Raw genomic sequence first — 22,314 nt, 5'->3', positions numbered from 1 at the left:
TCACTCATCCAGGGCTAATTCCGGGAGGGGCTGACTGAGAGTGTGAGTTTAGAGCAGGGCTTCTCAACCTAGGGGCTGTTGACATCTGAGTCTGGATAATTCTTTTGTGCTTTCCTGTGACTTCATTGTGGGGTGTTAAGGGGCCTTCCTCCCACCCCGCCTCATCCCCAACCCCCGGCCATCCATGACAATTAGAAGTGTACCCAGATATTGCCAGATCTCACCTGGGACTCAAGATTGTTCCCAGCTGAGCACCAATGGCTTCAAGTTTTGAGCTCAGTGAAGATGCAGGACCCTGAAGCTCCCGGGGGACTCAGATGCACGGAGAGGTGCCACCTCACAGCCACAGATGAGGACCTTCCCCCAGAGGCCATCAGCACACAGCTCACATGTTACCTGCCTCAACATATTTTCAGCGTTGATGGCTCTGGAGTACTTCATGGGGGAAAGATGCCTGAGAGTTTACCGCCAAGAAGAAGACAGGCTTGGCTTTGAAGCCCCCAGAGCTGACTGGTAGATATTCAGCCCAGAAGTCCTCTATACACTTTGGCAAGTAGGCTGGTATTCAAGTTTCCTTTCCTGTGTCCCAGCCACTGGGGGCCAGAGTGACTCTGGAATGAGTCCATGGGCTGTCACATCCATGGCCCTGGCCTAGGCTTGCCCCGCCTGGATTTCCAGCCTCCATCCCAGACCTCTGCATCCAAGAGTCCTCCCCTTCCAGAAGTGCTGTCTGATCCCACACTGCCTGGGGGGTCCTTCCACAGCACCCTTCCCAGCACTCTCTGGCCATGTTGCCATGAGTTCTCCCTCCCTTCTAGACCTAGGACCTTCAAAGGCAGAGCTGCTTCCCTCTCCTCCTTGCCCTCTAGCTCAGTGTCTGAAGTGTGGGTTCCAGGGGTGCTGCTGAGTGAAGCTCCACGCTAGGCCCACTGCTCCCTCACTCCTTCTCTTTCTCTGTGCACATGTCTGAACCCCTTGAACCCCTTACAGTCTTCCAAGGAGAAGCTTTTGTATTTCTTTTCTCAACCTCAGACCTGCTCAGGGAAGGAATCTCTCTACCCAGTTAACAGAAGGAGAAACTAAAGCAGATCAGGCCTTATGTAGATCATGCAGCAGAGGGGACAGCGACAGAGCCAGACTGCTGTTCTGGGCATTTGCCTGCACCACGGCGTCCAGTGTTTCGGGAACCCACACAGAGCAAGAACACCACCACAGGTGCCATCAGGCTGCAGGCTGGGGAGTCCGGAGAGCTTGGTTGGGACTGTGGGAGCACCAGGAAACCCGCCGCCCTCTTCAAGGACTGAGAGCATCGTGAGCACAAAGCAAGATGGGTGTCAGCAGAGGTGTGAAAGCTGGAACAGGCCACAAAGGCAGGCAGGGGACAGGGTTCTAGCCCCACCCCCAGACATTGTGCTCAGTTGAGGTTACGTTTTCAATTCTGACCTGAGCTCCCAAACAGAAACATCTGTGGCCCAGCCCCAGGCCCCGGTTATGAGTTCTTTCCTCTTTTCTCTGGACTGTTGACAACTGTTTCAATTTCTCCCACCATAGCTAGGCTGGAAGCTTAAGAGAGGTCACTGTGAGTGTCTTGTTTGGAAATGACCATAAATGAGCCTGTTTTTTTGCTGAGATGGCTAGAGATCAGCAGAGGGAGGGGGTGAGGGACAGACCCCGCATTCCTTATACAAGTGAAGGTAACAGGAGACTCTCTGAGGCAGAAACATGCGTCACAGCAGAGAGCAGAAAAGGCACAGGACCCGGGGATGGTTCAAATTAGGATGCTCTTTTCTGAAGGCAAAACTGGCAGCCTATCTTTGTGCAATGTCGCCGTGGCAACAAAGCCAGGTGGCGGGAAGTCACACCGCCCTCTCCATGACCTTCCACTGGCTGGGACAATGCAGGCCTAAGATCCAGGCCCCGTGTTGCTCGTGACTCAGAGTGTGGCCTGGGGCACAGACCCCTTCTCCAGAGACCTCCCTCCACGAAAGGAAGTGCCACAGTGGGTGTTATCCATGGCCCCTTCTGTGGACCCAAGCCGTGGTCAGGTGGCCAGGTGTGCAGTGTGTTCCGTGCTGGGTTAGGGCCAGCATCTGAGGTTCTTGGAGTGTGACAGAGACTGGTTTGAGGGTAGGTAGTGCATCTTGCTTGGGTTAGAACATAGCTGATCCTAAACTTGAGTTCTACTTAATTGCAAATTCCCTGAGAGCAAGAACCAGGTTTTATCCAGCTGTTTTTCCCATGAAGAAACCCAACCCAGGGGTTCTGTGAGGCTGAAACGAAGAGGGGCCTCCAAGTTGGTCTGTCCTGACCCGAGCCCTCAGCTACATTTCCACAGGTGCTTTCGATCTAACTGGCCTGAAGTGACCTGACCTCAGGCTGTGGCACCATGGGCACCCCCTTCCTGTCTGTGTGAGGACCACTTCTGGGGAGCAGGCCATAGCCCCAAGAGGCCCGGCCCATCTCCAGCGGGCCCTCACTGACCTTGCAGGCCACTCTCCCAAGTTTCTCCCTTTGAGCTGTTTGAGAATCTGGGTAGAAAACAAAATGCAAAGCCTTTGTAATCCAACCCCTGGAGCAGGATTCCAGGAGGCGGGCTGCTGTTTCCCATTACAGCCTTATACTATCTGATGGGAGCTGGTTTGGTGGGGGAGGCAGGGGGGAAAGCCCAGCGTTCCCGCTACTCATCCTGCCGCTCAGCCTTTCCGGGAATAACGCTAGTCAAGTGTCATCATGTCAGCTGCCAGGGTGGACCTACCACAGGGACTAGCGGACAGGCAGGTGGCTGAATGCAGGGACGCCCTAGCCAAAAAGGAGCACTCCTTGCTGGGGGGTGGCAGAGGAGGGGAAGCAGCCGTTGGGATCAGGAAGACACGGGCAGGACCAGACCGGAGGCGCGCGCACCATCTACGCCTGATCTCACAAGACTGTTGGGGAGGACGGAGAGGAGTGGACACTGCCTTGGCAGGCAGCAGGCCAGTGGTTCTCAAGGCCGACCCCGGGACAGCGCACCAGAGGCACCGCAAACTAGTCACCTATGCCAGTTCTCAGGCGCCACACCAGCCCTGCTGAATCAGAATCGGGGGGAGTGGACCCAGTGAGCTGTTACCATGCCCATCAGATGATGCCACTAAAGCTGAAGATCACGTTCTAGAGGAAATCTTCCCAAGAGGTGAACGAAGACAGGTCTGCAGCCAGTGCAAAGCTGGCCGCTGTTGTCCCCCACCCCGTGCGCTGCGCAAATACGCTGACTCTCTGTGTGTGACGTGGCCAAAGAAGGCTGCGGAGGGAATGCCGGGACTCAGCTTTCCCCACGCCCCTCCTGTGACAGTGAGCAGGGACCAGAGCAGGTGATGCAGCCTAGGCCACCTGCCCCAGCCAAGGGCTGGGCCGCCTATCCAGCTTCCTCCGTCAATTCACTGTCACCTCTTGGCACATGCGTGGGACGGGGAGCCAGTCCTGGGAGAAGGGGACAGCTGATGGATGCGGAGGAGGAGCTTTGGGCTTACACTCACACTCAGATGTCTGCAGTAAGCTTCCTACCACACCAGCTCTGGGCAAGGGGCTGTGTCAGGGACACATCAGAGCCCAAAGCCGTTCTCAAATGATTGTCACGTGGGGCTGAGGTCAAGCAGTCCAACCCCTGGCCTCACAGCCAGTGCCTGGCGAGACCTACTGCGGGGCAGTTCTTGGGGAAAGAGGAATTACCCCAGCTGGGGCAGTGGGAGAGGTTTGGTGGTGAGCTGGCCCTGGAAGGAATGCAGAGACAGATGGAAGCCTTCAGCGAGGGGTCTGGAGGTGGCGGGGCTGTGCCCAGTGTGCAGTCCAGAGCCTGCTTGGCAGGCCCCCAGCAGGAAGGATGCCCTGTGGCCTCCCACCCTGTCCTGCAGAAGGTGCCGAGGCCGCTGTCACCTCCTTTCCCACCGCTGGCCTTCTGTCATCACTTTGAATGAGTGGCCCTTTGTACGTGAAAGCAAAGCGACCTGCATGTGCCTTTAATCCTCCCGACGAAAGAAAGGTCGGCACCTGACCCCACAAGAATGTTTTGTCCCTGGTCCAATGGGCATGGACAGATGGATGCAAGGACAGGACAAAATGAAGATGCCCCAACCTCTCCTCCGTGGGCTTTCTATGTTCCTACAGTCCTCTTTTTGCAGGGCTGGCCGGGCAAGGCCCTCTGCCTTTCCAGTCCTGCTCAAACCCCCACCCTGCCCCACCAGGTAAAGTGACTTGTTCACTTAACTGCACCTACTGTACATGTGTGCAGCTGCCTTGTGTGAGAAGGGGCCTCAAGAGACATTGCCCGACCATCACCACCACCTCCACCCCACCACTGGACATCTCAGTGAAAACACAGCTCACCATAAATCATGCCCTTCTCCACTTGCCCAGATGGCCACAAAATGCTCCATGGGTATAAGCCCCACACATTATGCCTTTCCATCTGTGTGGGCCTCACCTCATCGGCCTGCTTTGAACCGGGATGACCCAGGAACCTATCCCCCCCATCCCCCCGCAGGCCTGATGTCTCCCACCATGGCACCTCCCAGCTACTCAGATGGGTTTGAGAGCCAGAGGTGGGCCTGACTTACTTAGTCCTGATGCAGAGTTCCAGAGGTGGGACAAGGTCATTGTCATTGTCTTCAGGGGCTGTCTGGGTAGTGTCTGGGGAGGTGGGAGAGAGAGGCACACATTTGTCAGCCCAGGGCCCCCACTCATAACCCTGTACCCTGTTCTTCGGCTGCCCAACCCCTCTTCTCACCCAGAATGGACATGCTCCCTGCTCTGTTCAGATCCTCACCTGGCACCACAGAACCTGCCCCCCTCTCTCTCTCCTACCTCCAGTCTCTAACCCCACCTTCTTGCTCCCTTCAGCTACCAGAAAACTCTTCCTAAATCTTATCTGATCCCATCATGCCCCTCGTCCATAAGGGAGCTTCCACGGGTTCCCACTACCCAGGAAACAAAACCCAAACATGTCAGTGCAGCATTAGGGGGCTCTCCACTGTGTGTTCTCAACTCCACCTTACATCTTACCTCCTCCCTCTCTGGGTCCTTCTTTCCAGCCCTCACACTTGTCCTCTGAGTGCCCCTCCTGAGGCTGCAGTCTGCTTTGTTCCCTGACTGCCCCAGGCGCTTGCCCAGGCCTTTCCCCAGCCAGCCTGGAGGCCCAAGGATACACGGGGTGGGTGGGGAGGCGGCGCACCCACGGTCAGCCGGATCTGCTCCTGCTGGTTGGCCAGGCCGTCATAGTAGTACAGGTCGAAGAGCCTCTCGGTCCGCCAGTCTCGCAGGAGCTCCGGCTGCAGGCTGAAGAGGACGCTGAAGTGGCTCTCGCTGCACACAACCCAGATGGGGAACCTCGGCGTCTTCAGGAAGCAGCCGACCTGCGAGGAATGTGGAGAGGACAGACGCCTGAGGCCGCATGCGGTCCCCAGGAGAGGGGCCAGAGCATCTCTCTGTCCAACCCCAAGCCTGGCAGACCCAGAAAGGCCCTGGTGGGGACCACAGCCTGTGTGTGAAACTAGGGCCGTCTCAAGCTACTCACAGACGCAGGCCTGACCCCAGAGCCTTTTTCACACAGAGTCTTAGAGATGCCCGCGATCCACATCACTTGCCTCCCCTTCTTCTCCCAACTTCAGTGGCACACAGGGCTGCCCACCCAGCCTTGAACATCCCCTCACACCAGCGTCTCCTCCCCAGGCACTCCCCTAACAGGCTCTTCCCGGACTCTGTTCTCCGCTCAGTCCCACAGAGCCTCCAAGCTGCCTGCAAGCTAACCCCACACAGCAAGCGTCCTCACGGTGCACAAGCTGCCCACCCACAGCCTAGAGCGCCCGTGCCTCCCTCTCCCAAGTCACACAACCAGGGAGCCCAACGCCCACCTCCTTCCCTTCTAGCTCGGGGGAGGGGGCTGGTTCTAGGTGCCAGGTACCTACTCACTGCCACCAGCGCGCCTCAGTCTGTTGCCTACATGCTGGACTAGAGCTTCGTACCTAGAGCAAGGGGTCTAATGTAAGCTAACACGTGACAGGTGAAGGTTGCCTTGTGAGTGGACTTGTGGAACTTGAATTTGAACTAAGACTTCACCTTGAGATCAGGCGGGAACTTGGAGTTAACAAGAGAAGAGAGGGAGATACCAGGAACAAATGCCAGAGACATGCAGGGATTAGCAGGGCAAGTGGAAAAGGGAAAAAGGAGGAGCAAAAAGAGTTGGGATTTCCTTCTAATGAGGGGCTCTCTTGGACAGTTCCCAGCAGAGGACATTCAGGGGAAGAGGGGCGCTCGGTGAGGACCGGCGTTGCCGCGTTTCTGCCTGCACAGGGGAGAGGCATGACTGGGCCTCGGGGGGCCAACTCGGCACCTGGTGGCTCTGCCCCTCCCCTGGCCTGTCCTTTATTCCCTCTCTGCCTGTCACCTGTGACTCACTCTCGCCCCCCACCTTCACCCCCCCCCCCCAATCCAGGCTCACTTGGCTCTTTCTGTGTTGCAGGCCAGGCTGGCTCCAGGCTAATCCTCATCAGCCCCAGGGAGATGTTTGCCTGCTCAGGTATTTACAGCACAGCATGTGGATTAAGGAAAGAATGGGAATTATTTTTCCAGTGGGGAGAAGGGCCAGTCACAGAAGAGTGGCTGGGCAGTCTTCCTCAGGTGCCACGGAGCTGATGGGAGCTGACCATGAACAAGGGGTATCTCGGACTGAGGGGTTGTGTTCAGGCAGGCTGGAAGCAAATCTGTGGTGAAGATTGGCCCAGCGGGTAGGAGGGTGCTGTTTACAATGTCATCATCATTTTCTCCTTGTCCAAGGGCCTCACCTCTGCCCCCACCAAGCTGGTTGGGTCCTCACCCCTCTCCCAGGTGACATTAAAACTTGACTGCAGAGCTCACTACTCGGTGGGATGTAGGGAATTAGACAGCACGTGGCTGGACTAAACCCCGCTGCAAACTTGGCTTCCGTTCCAGGCTCAAAAGAGGCTTTTCTGGTAAGGGCATCGCCTTGAACAAGGAGCCTGAAAGACTGGCGATTCCTTGCTCATTCACCGCAGGAAAAAGAGCCCGCAGCAGGCATCTGCATAATCAGTCACCCTGAATTTTCCAGCAGAGGGACAAAAGGGCAGTTTGCCATTTATACAACGGTCAAAAGATTAAGGGCAAAAAACGCTGCCCAGAGAGTTTACAAATGAGCTTTGTCATTCAAAAGCCCCCTTCTAAGTGGGGCACATTTTCCAAATGAAATTTGTTTCCTCTGGATTTATGGGTAGCTGTCCAAAGGCCTGGGGCATGGAGGGAGGGTGGGGGCGCATTTCCTCCTGCACATTCTGAGTTTTTCCTGGTGGGCAATCGTGCAGTACAATTAGAGATTACTTATAAATGGAGATCTTACATCTTCTGGGCAGGGGTGAATGCCCCAAACTGGGCCCCGGACTGCCAGATGAGAAGGTCTAATTGAAAAGGATCAGCATTTGATTACAGGCCGAGTTCCAATCTGTCGTTGCTAAGGCTAATGTTCACTCCACATAAGTTACACTTTGGTCCCAGGCCCGAGGCCATAGCAGGGAAGGATACACGAACAGTCTTGTCCTCACGGGGTTTACTGTATAGACGGGCAAGACAGAGAGAACCAAGATGCATTTGCACTGCACTTTGCGCAATCTAGAATGCCATCAGACTGGCCACTTTTTTGTATCACTGCAAGAAAAAAAGAAAAGAAAAAAGCTGGCACTGTAAGACTGACATGCAGACTGTAGTAATGCACGATGATTTCAGAAATGTTTAAATAGGGAGCAAGTCTGTACTACAAAAGCAATGAAATGTGATACTTGAAGCCGAGAGGCCTCTGAGGAAAGACTGTGTGGTAGAGGGGGGCTAAGGGACAACGGGAAGAAGCCCCAGTGTTTAGAAAGAAGGATGAGGTCAGGGAGGGCTTCCCCTCAGAAAGCAAAATGTAAGCCAAGATATGGATGGAAAAGCAGAGCAGGCGAGGGGGTGTGTGGGTTCAAGGATTCTCATCATCGAAGGGGCCAGAATTTCTTCAGTCCTTACTTTATTCCAAGGGAAGGATGACCCCCAACTGCTATTCCCATCAGGCCTCCACAACACACCAAAGTAAAATAGTGTACTTTTTCACCAACGCCCATGACACAAGAATGAAACCAAGACACGTGGCAAGCCTGCGGATTCCATGAGCACAGCCAAGGTTACCTCTGTGAGCCAGCGGAATTTCAGGCTGAATGCTCCCAAGGCCCACCCGGGGTCTGACATTCTGGGGCCCTGGTTCTTTCACAGGTCATAGGGCCACATTCCTAGGCTCCCCCTGACACTAGCACACCTGGCAAAAGTCACTGCTATGCTTTTCCCTCCAAGTCTTTGAAACCTACAGATCTGGGGTTGGGGGGGGAGGGTTACCCAGAGAGGGGATCTGGGGATGGGACCACGCCACATGGCCCCCTAGTGCCAGGACAGCACACCGAGCATGTACCCCCAAAAGGCCGTGGGGGAATTGAGTCCTGCTTTAAAGTGCCAGTATCCACCTGCCCTGCAAATCCCCGTGCCCAGCATACTCTGAGCATCCCCTGGGTCAGGGCTTTGCAGCCCTAGTTCTGAGGCTCCACTGTAAGTGAGGTCTCGTTCATACCCTCAGAGCCATCCATCTCCTCTGAGGTGTGGCCGCCATATAAACAACTACACCTTGGGACACCCTGTCTCATATAAAACCCATGGCACAATGTGTGCCCGGAGACAGGGTAACTGGAGCCCAGTGGAATTCAGCAGCAGCTGAGACAAGTGCTGCCCAGAGAGTCACCCATCTGCCCCACTTCGCCTGGGGTTCCTGGCCTTTCTGAGACCTTGGCTGCAGGGAGCGAGAAGGTGAAGGGACCGATGTATTGACAGACTGAGGGAAGCCTGTTAGGGTTGAATTGTGTACCCTGCATTGAAGGCCTGGCTCCCAGTACCTCAGAATGGGTTGTTATTGGAAAGCAGGATTATTGCAGATATATTAGTTAAAATGAGGTTAGTGGAGAAAGTGGGCCCTTAACCCAGCCTGACTCATGCCAGAAGGACAAGGCACACAGGGACAGGATGGCCACACAGAGACAGAGGCAGAGACTGGAGTGCTAGAGCTACAGGCCAAGGGATGCGAAGGACTTCCAGGAAACGCCCAAAGCTAGTGCAGACGGGGAAGGATTCTCCCAGTAGCTTTCAGAGGGTGACATTCTCACGGACACCTTGACTTTGCGGTCATACAAACTTCTGCTTCGGAACTATGAGACCACACATTTCTATTGCTTTACACCTCCCGGTTTGTGGTACTTTGTGGTGGCAGCCCTAGAAATCCAAAACAAAGCTTAAGCCCTCAGAGCCACTGACCCTGGAGAAACCTACCCACCTCCAACACACACATACATGCGCATGCATGCAAGCACACTCCACAGTGACAGCCATGCTCACACCAAATCACCTCATAAGTCCCTAGAAGTTGCTTTTAGACTGTCTTTCCCAGAGCACAGCATCACACAGGATCAGCTGACTTTGGGTGTGAATTATGTGCCCCCCCACCTGATGGCTCCTGACTTGGGAGAGCTACACTCCGGGTACCTGGCACACGTTGTAGTGCTCAAAGAGAGACAAGAAGCCGATGTCGCTGCGTGCCGAGATGCCTTTGAGGAGCGTGATGTTCCCGTTCCCAGAATCGAGCTCAACCACGTCATTGAAAACATTGGACACGGCTCTCCCGGTTAGGAGCAGATTGACAAGTTCCTGTTGATGAGAGAAAGGGGAAAGGCTTGTCGAGTCTCTGAATGAGCTACTAAAGGGGTGGAAGGGAGATTGGGAACAAGAAACAAAGGAAGGAAAGCAAGGAGAGAGACCAAAATCAGAGAGGATTGTGACTTCAGTGTTCCCACAAGCCACCTGGGGAAAGCTGCCAGCTCTTCCGATCACACTCATCAGTCTTACTCCCCCAGCAGTGACCAAGCTCCCGCTGTGCACAGGGGTGTAGGGGTGGAGGTGGGGGTGGGGGGAGGATCTGTGGATGGAAAAAAGGGCTCCTGAACTTGGGCATCGAGGTCAGAGTGGAGGGTCAGGCAAAACACAGTGTAGGATGTGACTGGGGCTAGAGAAACGTGCACCAAGCACTTCAGGTCCAGATGAACATGGACCCACAGGTCTGAGTCAGAAACACTTTGTGGAACAGTAACGTCTGGGTGGGTCTTGAAAGAGGGTACATTTTTTAAATAAACTTCTATTTTTGAAATAACTTTAGACTCCAAAGAAGTTGTATAAATAGTACAGAGAGTTCCTGTGTACCCTTCACCCAGCTTCCCCCAATGATAACATCTTAGACCCAGGGCACATTATCAACACCAGGAAACTGACAGTGGTATAAGACCGATAACCCAACTCTCGGCCTGATTCAGACTTCACCACTGGTGGTGGGTCTTGAAGCGGGAAGGGAGAGTAGAAGACAGCAGAAGAGGCAGGTAGACCATGGCTGGGTCCTAGCTGTCTCTGCCTTCACTGGAGGTGTGACTTGTGCCAGCCACAAGGCAGGTCAAGCCTGCCAGTCCCTCAGTCAGGACACATGGAGCTTCTCGGGAGTTCTCCTTCAGCTGGGGCCTCCTGCATCGGGATGGCTGCCAGGGTCCTTCCTTATTTGAGGCATCAAGGTAACAACTTTCTCTTAGGGGGGAAACTGAGGGAAAGGACTTGCCCCAGCCACAGACTACACTTTACCCACATTCTCTGGCTTCCCTACCCAGGAGTACCACCTGGTTAGACAAATATTCAAGTTGAAGGGCACCTTCTATCAAGATTACCACTAAGGAAGGATTTGAGCAAGCCTGGCCTTAGGGCTTAGGCAGGCTGGCTGTCTCTCTAAGCCACCTTCTGAAGGCTGTGTGTGAGGTCAGCAGGCAGGAATCTGCCCCCAGGCACGTAGCATGGCCATAGCAGTCCTTTCCTCAGCCCTTCCTCTGGAGGGCAGAGTTCATCAAAGAGTTTTCCCCTGAGATGTGAGAGCCAGGCCCAGGGTTAATATATCCCTCCGTCAACACCAACACCCCTGCCCCAGTGACAGTAAAAGAGGCCTCCTCTGATGGCCACAGAGGGACCCCCTCATTGGAGGGAGATATCGACTCATTGTGTCCTTGCAGAGGAAATGAGAATAGAACTTGGAGGAAATGACTGCTGAGAGCTACTGCACCCCAGGGGCAATGGCTGCAAGGGCAGCCTTGGCCTTTTCTAGACAGGCTTCAAGTTTTTAAGTGGGGTTGGCGGGGGGAGGCGAAGGCTTCTGTTCCCCATCTGGGCTGTGTCTTCCTTCAAAGCAGGAAGCCTTCAATAAATGGGGGAAAGCGGCAACAAGCCGTTTCTTGCCCCTGAACATAAACAACACTGGCAAAGTTTAGTGGCCATCCAACCCCTTGTCACCCAAGGAGTGGTCTGTGGACAGTGGCATTGCCTTCCTGGGGAGCCTGTAAGCAATTCTGAATAACCCAGCCCACTGACTCTGATCCTGCTCTGAAAAAAGAGTCTCAGGGGACACCTGTGCACACCAGTGTTTGAGAAGCACCAGCCTAGTACAAATGGGGAAACTGAGGCTCGGGGCGGGAAGAAAATAACCTCAGCTCATTTCCAAATGAAGTGGCAAATACAGCCCTGAATCCAGTTCCAGATTCGGATCTGGCATCTTCTGCACCCGGTTTAACAGCCAACCCCTGGGTTGCAGCATTCTATACCTGCCCAAGGGGACACTCCCACAAAACAAGCAAACAGACAAACAGAAACAGGTGTCTAGAGCAGAGTTGAAGCACCCAGGTAGCATCTCAGCATGAGGCCTTCCCCAAGAAAGCCACCCCCACAATCCCTCGGGTGCCTGCACAAACTATAACCCCTGAGCTGGCCGCTGCATGGTGGCCAGGTGTGTTTTCAGGGCTGGCATAAGGCAGGCAGGACCCCTGGGATAAATGGAGCCTCAGCTGGGCCCAGCAGACTGAGCAGCTCTGTCCAGTCTGACTGTGCTAGGAGGCTGCCCCGGGCTGTGCTGAGGGTCAGATTAAACGGTGACCAGCTGGTCACTGCAGGAGAAGTAGAGAAAGGCAGACAGCAGGCATAGGGTTTGGCTCCCAGTCTTGGCATGTACCAAGCGGCTCTTGAACAGAACCCTGCCCTGATATCACCAGGTTATCAGAGGATCAGTGAAAAGCCATTGCACTAAGAGTGAACCCTGCCCCATGAGGTTCCTTGAGGACCCACTTGTGAAGAGGCAGAGGGAAGGGCTACACAGATAAAGTCCTGCGCAAACATAAGTGACACTACCGGCTGGACCCACCCTCCCACCCCTGGTGCCCAGGGCGCTGGGCTGGGCAACACCCGGGTGGGCTGTCATTTGCATCTCTGCCGCACCAAGCACATGCAGATTGGACACAGCAAATTCTCCAGAAACAGCTAAACAGTTCTCTTTCTGGGTCTCCATCATGGTGAAGCCCAACAGAAGTGGCACAGAAAGATGCCCAGAGAATGCTGGCAGGGTCCAAGAGAGAAAGAAAGAGGGAGCAAAAGCATCCACTGCACCCCTGACCTGCGTGCAGTATCCGTGGGCTCCAATCAGGTGGTTGGTGGGCACATCGAAGTCCTGGCGGACACTGGAAAACACAGAAGCAGCAGCGTGAGCACAGCTCTGCCTGACGGGGGCCATTTAGGCAAACTTTGCTGGGTGACCGGGGACTCCCCTGGGGTCCAGGCTGAGGCACAGAATTCCAAATTCAGTGGGAACCTTAGAGTTGTACGTCCTGTGCCCTTCCTGGAAGGAGATCCTGCCCAGAAGGGCCTGGCGCCCAGGGCTCCTTGAGTTCTGCTCACTCTACCCCGGGCAACAGCCTCCACTCGGCTTCACGGGGTCCTTTGCTGACACCCAGATGATGATAAAGGGAGAGTGACACAACAGGTAGGTCCCTGGGCTTAGAATCTAACATCCTCCACGCCATGCCAACTCTTGCTAACTAATGCTGGGGACTGGCTCGCCTCCGTCGCCCTCTCCCTGCCACCTCCACATCCCAGCTCGCCAGTCTGTGACATGAGAGGAATGGTCTCAGATGGCTCCACGAACCCTAAAATAATAGGCACCACCTAAACAAAGAACAGGCTCTCTTCTTAGCTTGAGAGAAAACCCAGGTTCAGAGGAGGCCTGGCTTGCCCAGTGGGCTGGCCCTTGGGAGAAACAGGGCAGAAAGGGGGCATGGCAGTCATCTCAGAGGCCATGCTCTCCCCTGCCCTAACTTACTGGAGCGGACCCTTGGAATGGGGTTCCCCAAAAGCCACAGTGTAAAAAAAAAAAAAATGCCCTTGGGCCCAAAGAAGTCCCTCAGAACAAAAGAAATGGATTTCTAGGACTACGCTGTTGGCGACCAGAGCAATTCAGATTAGCCCTGCCACATGGGAGATCAACACCGAGAGGCAAAGCACAAGCGAAACCCTGAATCTCAAGACCCTCCTACCACCTAGGAAGCCATCAGGGCATGATGCCCCTTCTCTGTCCTAAAGTAACTCCCTCAGGAGTGTTGTTAAGGAGTCAAGAAGGAGTAAACAGGAAAGGAGTTGCCATCGAGGGACACATTCAGAGGGTGAAGATTTCCGCCCCCCCACCCCCAGCCCCAGCCCTCCGCGATCTGCTCCCGTCTCCTGCCCCCAGCCCCTGGGGAAGGAAGAACCACTAGACTTCACAGATGTGGGGAGATGCAACACCAGGGGTGCGATGAGAAGCCAGGGAGCTGCCCCTGCCCCCAGCCTTGCCCAGCTAGCCTTGCCCCAGTGTGGTCTGTCTTCTTCATTGCCAAAGACAGCCCAGAGGTAGGACGGACTCAGCAATCACGACCTTTGTTTTTCCTCTTCGTGGGAGAGAAGAGGAAACCTGGTCTCAATTTTATGCTTTTACATCTAAGATGTGCCGTAAATCCACAAACCTAACACACGTCCCCTGTGCCCTTCCCAAAGGATACTCAGAAACTCAAGCTCCGTGACCTCTGCAGGAACAAAGCTTTCTTGTGGTTTTCAACAGGCGTCGACGGACAGGGATGGTTTGCGGCCCGCACGACAAGGCAGGCTGGGTTGGCACCGTGCAGGGGGCGCAGCCGAGAACCACAGAGACGTTGGGGTCTTTAGGAAGGGCCTTGGAGGCTGGCCCACCCCACATGGCCCAAAGGGCCTGGGAAGGAGCCGGCTCGAGGGACGAACGGCCGAGGGCAGCCCTGGGCTGGCACCAGCTCAGGCAGAAGAATTGATGGAAACACTCTCGGCGGCATATACAGCCATCTTCTGAAGAGAAGAAAATAACCTCAAAGGAGCCCTGGTGCACTGATAAGCATCGCTGGCCGCGCGCCAGCCCGAAGCTTTCAGAAGCAGTCTGATCTTCATAAACGCACAGCCTCGTGTTCACCCAGCGGGTTTGAGAGCCTGCGTCAGCTGAGAGCAGAGGGACAGGCAGAAAGGACAATGGGAGGAAATGGTAATTGCATCCTTAGGTGCAAACACGATGGGAAATTCAGAAGTGAGCTCGAATCTTGAAAGGGAGGAACATCTGTATTTCACATTAGGCCATTCGGGAGACGCCAAGGAGCAGCTTATGGCTTAAGAGATTTACAACTTTGGCAAATCTAGATGCCCAGACCTCCCTCTAGGGAAATTCCCCAGAGAGCTGAGTGTCAGCAGCCCTTGAGCAAAGGAACAACAGTCTCCGCTCTGCCCCGAGAGAAGGTAGCTCATGCAGCAGGGCCATAGCCAGGCCCTAGTTTAGGCCTGGGCTTGCTGAGTGACCGCACACCCCTCCCTTCTGGGCCTCATACTCCCCTTTTATAACAAGAGGGACCTGCCTTTGTGAGTGTTACTATGGGCAAAATTGCACCTCCACCCCCCACCCCCACAAGAAATCAGAGAAGAGCCTGAAGAATTCATATGCTGCAGCCTGCTGCAGCCCTACGTCTTAGTGCTTTTGAATGTGTTTACATTTGGAGATAGTCTTCAAGGGGTGACCAAGCTAAACAAGGCAGATTTTAGGGTAGACCCTCACCCAGACTGACGGGTATTCTTTTAAGAGGAGGAAATTTGCGGGCAGGGAGGAGCACCAGTGATGCATTCACACAGCGGACAGCCCAGCCAGGGCACAGTGAGAAGGCTGTTGTCTGCAAGCCAAGGAGCGAGGCGGAGAACAAACCAAGGAGTCCTGCCGACACCTTGATCTTGGACTGCCAGGCTCCAGATCCATAAGACAATAGAGCTGTGTAGTGTAAACCGCTGGACTCTGGTACTTTGTTACCACAGCCTTTGTGACGTAGGACGAGTGGCCTCCAACGTCTCTTCAGGTTCAGAGTCCTCTCTTCAGGTGAGCCCTAACATGCAGAGCAGCTAGGTCTCCAAAGTCATACCACCAGGGAACAGGAGAAGCTGCCTGAGCACTAAGGTCCCAGCACTTCTGGGCTCTGAGCTGCAGGATGTGACAGGTTCTTCTCCGGGACTAAAGACCGGTCCAGCCTATGGGCAAGGCGGTCCCTTCCAAAGCCTTCCTGGAGGCTGCCCACGCCTGGACCCCGGGATAATGTCGCATTGCCTGAGGAAGTGCCCCCAGGCTGGGTGATGGTGCCTGGGCCTGCCTGGCTACACATGTCCCTGAAGGTATCCTGCACTAACAACCCCTCTAGGAAATAGGGGCTCACCTGGATTTCAGATTCCAAGCAGCACAGAGTGGAGGAGCCGGATGGACTTGCCCAGGGCATGGAAAGTTGCGAGGAGGAAGGGTGTGGCCCTGACTGAGCTGTTGCCCCCTCCTCAGCATTCTGGGAACATAGGGCTAGAACCTGGAGCAGTGGCTTCTAAGTGATGACCAGGCCTTGGCAGTATCCAGCGCACCCACTGACAGAGGTGGGGACCAGACAGCGCTGGCACTGATGTCAGCCAAGGACTGCTTCCCAACTCTGCCCCCATCAAAAGCTCCCAGAGACTCCGAGAACCAAGAAACAGGACAAAGTGGACAGCAGGCTTACGGAGCCCTAAGGGTTCAGCATGTTGCTGACAGGAAAATGCCCAGAGAGAGAACACGGCAAGTGAAAAGCATCAGCCAGCTTCAGTGCCCAAAGCTGGGAGGAATGTTGGCTGCCTCCCTCCAGTCCGCCCTCCGTCACACACCTCAAGGCACAGATTCTGTCACTGAACAGACTCACAGAGGTCTCAGACCCACACACACTCCTCTCCACAGCCTCATAAAAGCACGAGGACAAGAACTGCTGCTTTACTGATAGGGAAACTGAGGCCCAGACAGGAGAAGGGGCATGTGGTCTTGTGGTCCCACACTCAGCAGGTCATGAGTTGGACCCCAGAACCAATGTCACAATGTCTGTGATGGCCTGAAACAGGTGACAGGCAGCCTGGGTGGTCAGCGCCAGGCAGCTCCAGGAGCCCTGAGGTCCCACTCCTGGTCCCCACCCTTGTGACCGGAACATAGTTGGTCTCTTCACCCTAAAATCTACCCAACATGTTGTCTAAGCATGTGAATCTGGGCATGTTGTAAAGAAGTTTCTGAATAAGACGAAAAATGTGTCCAAGTGGCCTAGAGTCAGGGTTCCGGGCTACGGCCACAGCCCTTTGCTTCAGGCAAGTCCTTGCCAGAAATTTCTCTCAGCCCATGACCTCATTTATAATGCCAGAGAACTGGAGCAAGGGGTCTCTGGGGGAGCTTCTGGAATGTGAACGAATGTGTTGGTCCATGACTGTGAGAGTTAAACCGCCAAGCCTAAGCAGGCAGGAGTTAACCTGGGAGGACCTGCCAGCCACCTCCCTTCCAACTGCCCTTGAGGGCACCAGCCGGAACATACCACTGGGCCAGTTTCTCCCTTTCCCTCCTGCCACCCCCGGCATCCAAAAGAACTGGGGAGCTGAAGTCAGGGAGTCCTGCCTGGATTCAAATCCAGATGCTGCTGCTCCCAGAGTGGCCCCGCTCTGTGCCTCAGTTTCCCCACCTGCAACATGGGTATGCCGACACCTCCTTCTGGTACAGACTGCTGTGAGAACTGAATGAGATGAACTATATAAAGCATTTGGCATTCGGTAAATGTCACTTCCTTTTTCCTACGATAACAACAATAATAAAATTTAAAAAAAAAACAATCACTGAGAGGTCACGATTCCTGCCACCTCAACCATTCGTGTCACCGCCAAGAGCCCAGAATAAACGACAGCCTCTGAGAGGTCGAAATGTAACCATGAATATTTGAAAAGGGTTTGGACTGGGGAGATATTGACTGATTTCCCAGGAGGGCTGAGAGGGAGTCGACAATGAGTCCAAGCACCTGGGTGCCAGGCCCTGATGCCACCTGCACTCTGTGACCTTCGGCAACTGGCTTCTGTCTCTGAGCTTTGGGTGCATCACCCCCACTGTTGATATAGTAGTGGCCACCTCAAAGAGCTGTGGCCACAAAGGCCGAGGCCACAAAGAGGGCTTATGAACTGCAGACAGGTTGGTGGGTAGGGCTGTTATTTCCATTCTCAAAGCAAAGGGCTGCAAAGGAAGACTCCAGAAGCAGGCCCAGGAGGCAGGGTAAGGTGTGTGGATGGAGAGAGAGGATACTCCCTGGATGGAGGAGGCTTCCCCAGCTGCCTTCTGTCTCCTTCCCCACCAGACCCTGTACAATTGTTCCCTGAAAAGCCCCACCACCAGCTTCTGCCTACTAGTTCTTGCTGCCTGCCAAAACCATCCTCACCTATCTCTCAAGGGCCTGCTAAATTATCCCTCCACAAAATACACCTCCCTTGTTCCAAGTACAGCTGTGCCCTACTCTCCCATGACATCTTCTTTCGAAGAGCACCCACATCTGTTCTCCACGTGTCTTTTTTGCCCCACCAGGCACAGTAGCTGCCCCTGGGTTATGTTGTGTCCATCTGGCCTCCAGCTGCCCAGAACTGGGCTCTGAACCCTACAGGGACACACTTGCTCATAACCATGCCGAGAGAAGCTGCAAGAAGGCTCTGGTGGGACAGCCCCCAGAAGCTGGACCCGAAGAGGCAGGCAGAAGCAAGCAGACCACCCGAGCTGAGGATCCTGGAATGGAAGATTCTTCTATGAGGTTAGTTGTGGCCCCCTCCAACCAGCCCCTGTTCCCTTCATCTGGGCTCCCAACCCATGTGTGGACTTAGAGGCTAAGTGGACTGGGGTGCCAGGTGCACTGGGGGGTAGCAGACACTCCAGGGTCTGTGACCTGAGCTTGAGCTCCCTCTGTGGGCCCCAGCCAGCCCTCAGGCTCAGTGTCCCACAGCCACAACCTGCTGGCACTCACTGGCCGTGCCTTGGCCTTTCAGCAGCCAAACCATGGCTCTGGGGCCAGAGCGAGCCAACTGTAGTTAAATGGAGAGTGAAGTGGGCAGACAGGCACCCACTTTAGTGTGGGTTTACTTGGTGATGGGGGGGGTGTCCTTGATTTTTGCTTCTCCTTCTAAGTTGGCAGAACACAGCCACATGCCACCACTGGCCACCCTTCCCCCAGCCCGGGGAGGCCAGTGTGGGCAGAGTCTTAGACTGAGAGACAGGAGCCATGGTATGGCAGCTGTTCCATCAAACTGCCCATAACTTCTCAGAGCCTTAGTCCTTCCATCTGAAAAATGGGGTACTGGTTCCAGGTCTGTGGGCCTCCCTCTCAAGTCGATGGAAACCCTCCAAACCCAGAAAGCAGTGAGAATCCTCTTTCCCTCCACCTCTGGCTGAAGTTGGGCCTCACACAGAGTGAGGGGGCTTCATGGGACCTCCAGAGACAGCCAAGCTGAGCTGCAGGACAGAGCTCTGGTCACCTCAGGGAAAACACAGGAGTCACAGGCTCCCGGCAAAAGGATCTGAAAAGGGGCCCCTCAGAGGCCCCTAGAGAGTTCTAAAGGGCATCTGCTATTTCCAGTGGCAGAGATACTGGACAGTCCTTGGAGTCTGTCTCTCATCCCTCATCCTGGTCTCTTTAGACATTCGCTGTAAGTACCCACTAGCATGGCCTCCACCTAAGGTGAACGTTGGCCTGGGGCTCACTGAGGAAATTCCTCCTGTTGCCCAGGTATGATAGAAGGTTCTCAGCAAGTCAGGCAGGAAGGAACCTGACCCACGCCGCCCCACCTCTCACAGTGTATGTGAGAGACCCGAGGGAGAGACTAAATGCTTCATTTGTTACCCTGGACTGGAAGAGTTTAGAGGGTGCAAAGGAGGGTGGAGGACAAAGCCCACGCAAATCCTGTCCCTTAGGAGAGAGCTATCTGGGACGCAGAACTGGGACTTACGACATGAACAGCCCCCTGCTTGAATCCACGTGCCACAAGCCCGCCGGCTCCCCTGCGGTGGTCTCTGTTCTGTGCGTTCTCCCAGAGATGGAGGCTTTGGCATGGTTTTTCTTCATTTCTGGAAGGAAGCCGTGAGGCCTCCACCAAGGCCCGGCTCCGGCCCAGCGGTCCCATCTCTGTCCTCCTGCCCTTGACTCCAGGCAGAGCCTTTCTCTGTCAGTGTGGCGGGCTCTGTGGGTGCTGACCACCTTCAGGGGCGGCCCCTTCACACACCTCTTGGTGGGTGTGGCACCAAGTTTGCCCCTTTGTGGCATCCAGAAAGGGGCCAGGTACCTAATAGGATGCTGGAGAAAGGAACCCCTCCCCACCTAGGGGTCTCCTGGGAACACGGCTGAGACAGAGAAATGAAGAGTCGAGAGGCACCAGGAGAGACACCAAGGCCCAAACTCATGCCTGGGTTCCCAGCCTCAGCCACTCCTACAGCCCAGGACTTTTGCTATGAACGAATAGCTTGCCTTTCTGCCTTGGAGGAGAATTAGGTATGACCTTTCACTTCAGGGCTATTTTCACTCAGAAAAAAAAAAAAGTTATGTCATTGCTGTTGCTCTTGGAGCATTAGAGAAAGCAACAAGGTCACCCCACGCGGCTGTTGCCCCCGAGCCATACCCTTGCCCTCAGTGCCTGGCTTGTGCTGTTCAAAATTCACTTCAGCAAATGACAAAGCACCCCCTACTTTGGACCTTTCAGGTTGCCTTTGGCAGCTGAAGGTGCCACTGTGCTGACTGCCTGAAAGACTTCCTTCACAAGCCGTCTCGCCCCAGAGTCCAGGCCTACATCCTCCCTCAGGCATCATCCAAGCCCTCCCCTGGGCCAGGCTCCAGTCCACGCTGACTCCCCAAGGGGCTAGAGCACCCGCATGCTGCTGTGATACATGGACTTGACTTGGAGCTGGCCTGGCTGCAGGACCCTAAGTATTCTTGTGAGGGCTCGAAGGAAAGTTCTGAGCTCTGTGGTTTGGAAAGCAACGGAACTAGGAGAGCGTGACGGCCAGTATGAGATTTACTGTAAGCAACTCGAGATCTGAGGAAAGAAAATAGATGGCTTGAAATCAAGTGGAAAAAAATAAAACGTTCACAAGGCTTTGCACTCAGTCTGGGGTAAACAAAACCTCCAAGGCCAGCATCGCTACTGTTCTTTCAGCCGCTGAGGGTGAAGTGGCCAGGCAGCCATGGGGCTGCACTCCACCAGGTTTGCGCCTGCCCATCATGCCCTCAGCCCCAGCTCTGCCCAGGGTTGGGAACAGCTGATGGACAAGAGCTATTGACTTTGGAGGGAGGCCTGCCCCTGAGGCTCAGGGATCAGCCGGGAAGGACTTGCTAGGAGGAAGAGGTGTTTCTCTCTGCCTCTCTCTCTCCGACACACACACCTCTCTAGTATGAGAGACTTTGCTGTCTCTTTGGGCTACCAAGATACATTTCAACTGCCCAGAACAGCAACAGGTCTCCCCAAAGCATCATCAACTGGCTCAGGAAAGCTGAATCGGAACCCCAGAATAGTAAAGCCCCCTAAAGTCATCTTGTCCTACTGTTTTTAAGCTATGTTTGCAGAGCTGGGGCCTCTCCAAGAGGGACTGGGAGATGGGTGGGGCAGGCTGGGGTCTCCATCCCTGAGGCCCCCGAAACTCTGGTCAAAGCAGTTCTGTTGCACCCGTATAAGGATATTTAGGGTGTGGTTTATATGGGGAAAGCTCAGGTGTTGTTTTGCTGTGAAAGGAGAGATCAAGAAGCTAAGGCACGCAGGTTGGCTCCGCCACACAGCCTGTCGGGGAGCCTGGGGTCCCAAAGCTACATTGCGCGCCGCAGCCTGTCGGCAGGATGCTCCAGTGTGACTCATCCCCACGGGCTTTCCTGGGCAGGGTCCTCTGTGCTCAGTCTGTCAGATGGTGCCTGTGCATTGATGTTTGGCCCCGAGTCCAAGTGTTCATAAGGAAAGGCCTTTGCAAGTTGCTAACCCCAGCTCAGGAGGGATGAGGTGGGTTCTCACAGTCCCGTTATCACTGCCCGATGAACCACAGCAAACCTGGAGCTGGGCCTGGCACCCCTCCCGAAAAAAGAGATCGGGGCGCTGGAGCAGTGGGGAGCGCCACTGAAGTGCAACGTGACAGGCATGTGAGGGGGAGTGGACGTTCCAGGAGCACCTCTTCCGCGGGCGCAGGCGGGAGAACAACTTCTTCAGAGGAGCCCTCGGAAATGCCAGGAATGCTAACGTGTTATTTTAAATGATTTCAGCGTGACTCTCACAGGATCTGGGGAGCATCACGAAAGGCTATTCCCATCGTGCTGTCAGCTTGTCTTCCTCCTCTCAGCTGCCACCCCTTTCAGGAAGTCTCCCTGAAAAAGGCCTCTCCTTGACCACGGCAAGGGGAGGATACGTGAGCTCTGCTCTCATGCTCAAGTCTCTGGCCAGCAGCCAACCGAGAATGGCCAGACTGGGAGCAAGGTGGCACAGGCCATGCCCTGTTCCCCACCTGAAGCCCTCAGACCAGACAGGGTAACTGAGAGTATTCTCGAACTTGAACAAGAAAGAGAAGAGGGCGTTAAGTCCTTTTCCAGGATACCTCTGGGTGGCTTCTCCCACCCCGTCTCCTGTCCTCTTCCACCCACAGCTACAGCACACAGCACTCAGGGAGCCCCCAGCGGCTCAGGAAGGGCCTGCCCAGGACCAGAACCCCCACACACTGACATGCCCATGGCCACATCGACTGAGGTGGAAAATGGTCACCCCCACAAGTCACCAGTCCTAGAGAGACAGCATGGATAGAACAGGACACAAGAAGCAGCAGAGCAAGTCATTCTTCAAGGCTTGTGTCTGCTATGGCTCCAAACTCAGGTCCTTAATCAGCAGATCCTAAGAGCCCCGAGCCCCGCTCGGGCCAGGTGGCCTGGTCATGCTGTAAAACCTGGGCAAGTCACTGACTTCCCGAGCCTTGCTTCTTCCTCGGAAGCACAGAGATGGAGA

General features: G+C 54.8%; 1 protein-coding gene across 2 annotated transcripts in view; it reads right to left on the bottom strand.

Moving 5' to 3' along the window:
- The window catches only part of FAM188B (family with sequence similarity 188, member B), a 97,470-nt gene that overhangs the window by 4,037 nt on the left and 71,119 nt on the right, over positions 1-22,314 (bottom strand). For both annotated transcript variants that reach the window (XM_004676827.2, XM_012720971.1), the window contains 4 exons: positions 12,578-12,641; positions 9,595-9,756; positions 5,204-5,384; positions 4,590-4,662 (listed from right to left, as the gene is read on the bottom strand). In XM_004676827.2, coding sequence (XP_004676884.1) covers positions 4,590-4,662; positions 5,204-5,384; positions 9,595-9,756; positions 12,578-12,641 — 480 coding nt within the window. The remainder of the gene's footprint in view (positions 1-4,589; positions 4,663-5,203; positions 5,385-9,594; positions 9,757-12,577; positions 12,642-22,314) is intronic.

This window comes from Condylura cristata, unplaced genomic scaffold (genome assembly GCF_000260355.1).
Source record: "Condylura cristata isolate star-nosed mole 26May11 unplaced genomic scaffold, ConCri1.0 scaffold00005, whole genome shotgun sequence".
Taxonomy (NCBI): domain Eukaryota; kingdom Metazoa; phylum Chordata; class Mammalia; order Eulipotyphla; family Talpidae; genus Condylura; species Condylura cristata.
Note: the sequence above shows the minus strand (reverse complement) of the source record. Positions and strands in the feature narration are given on the sequence as shown.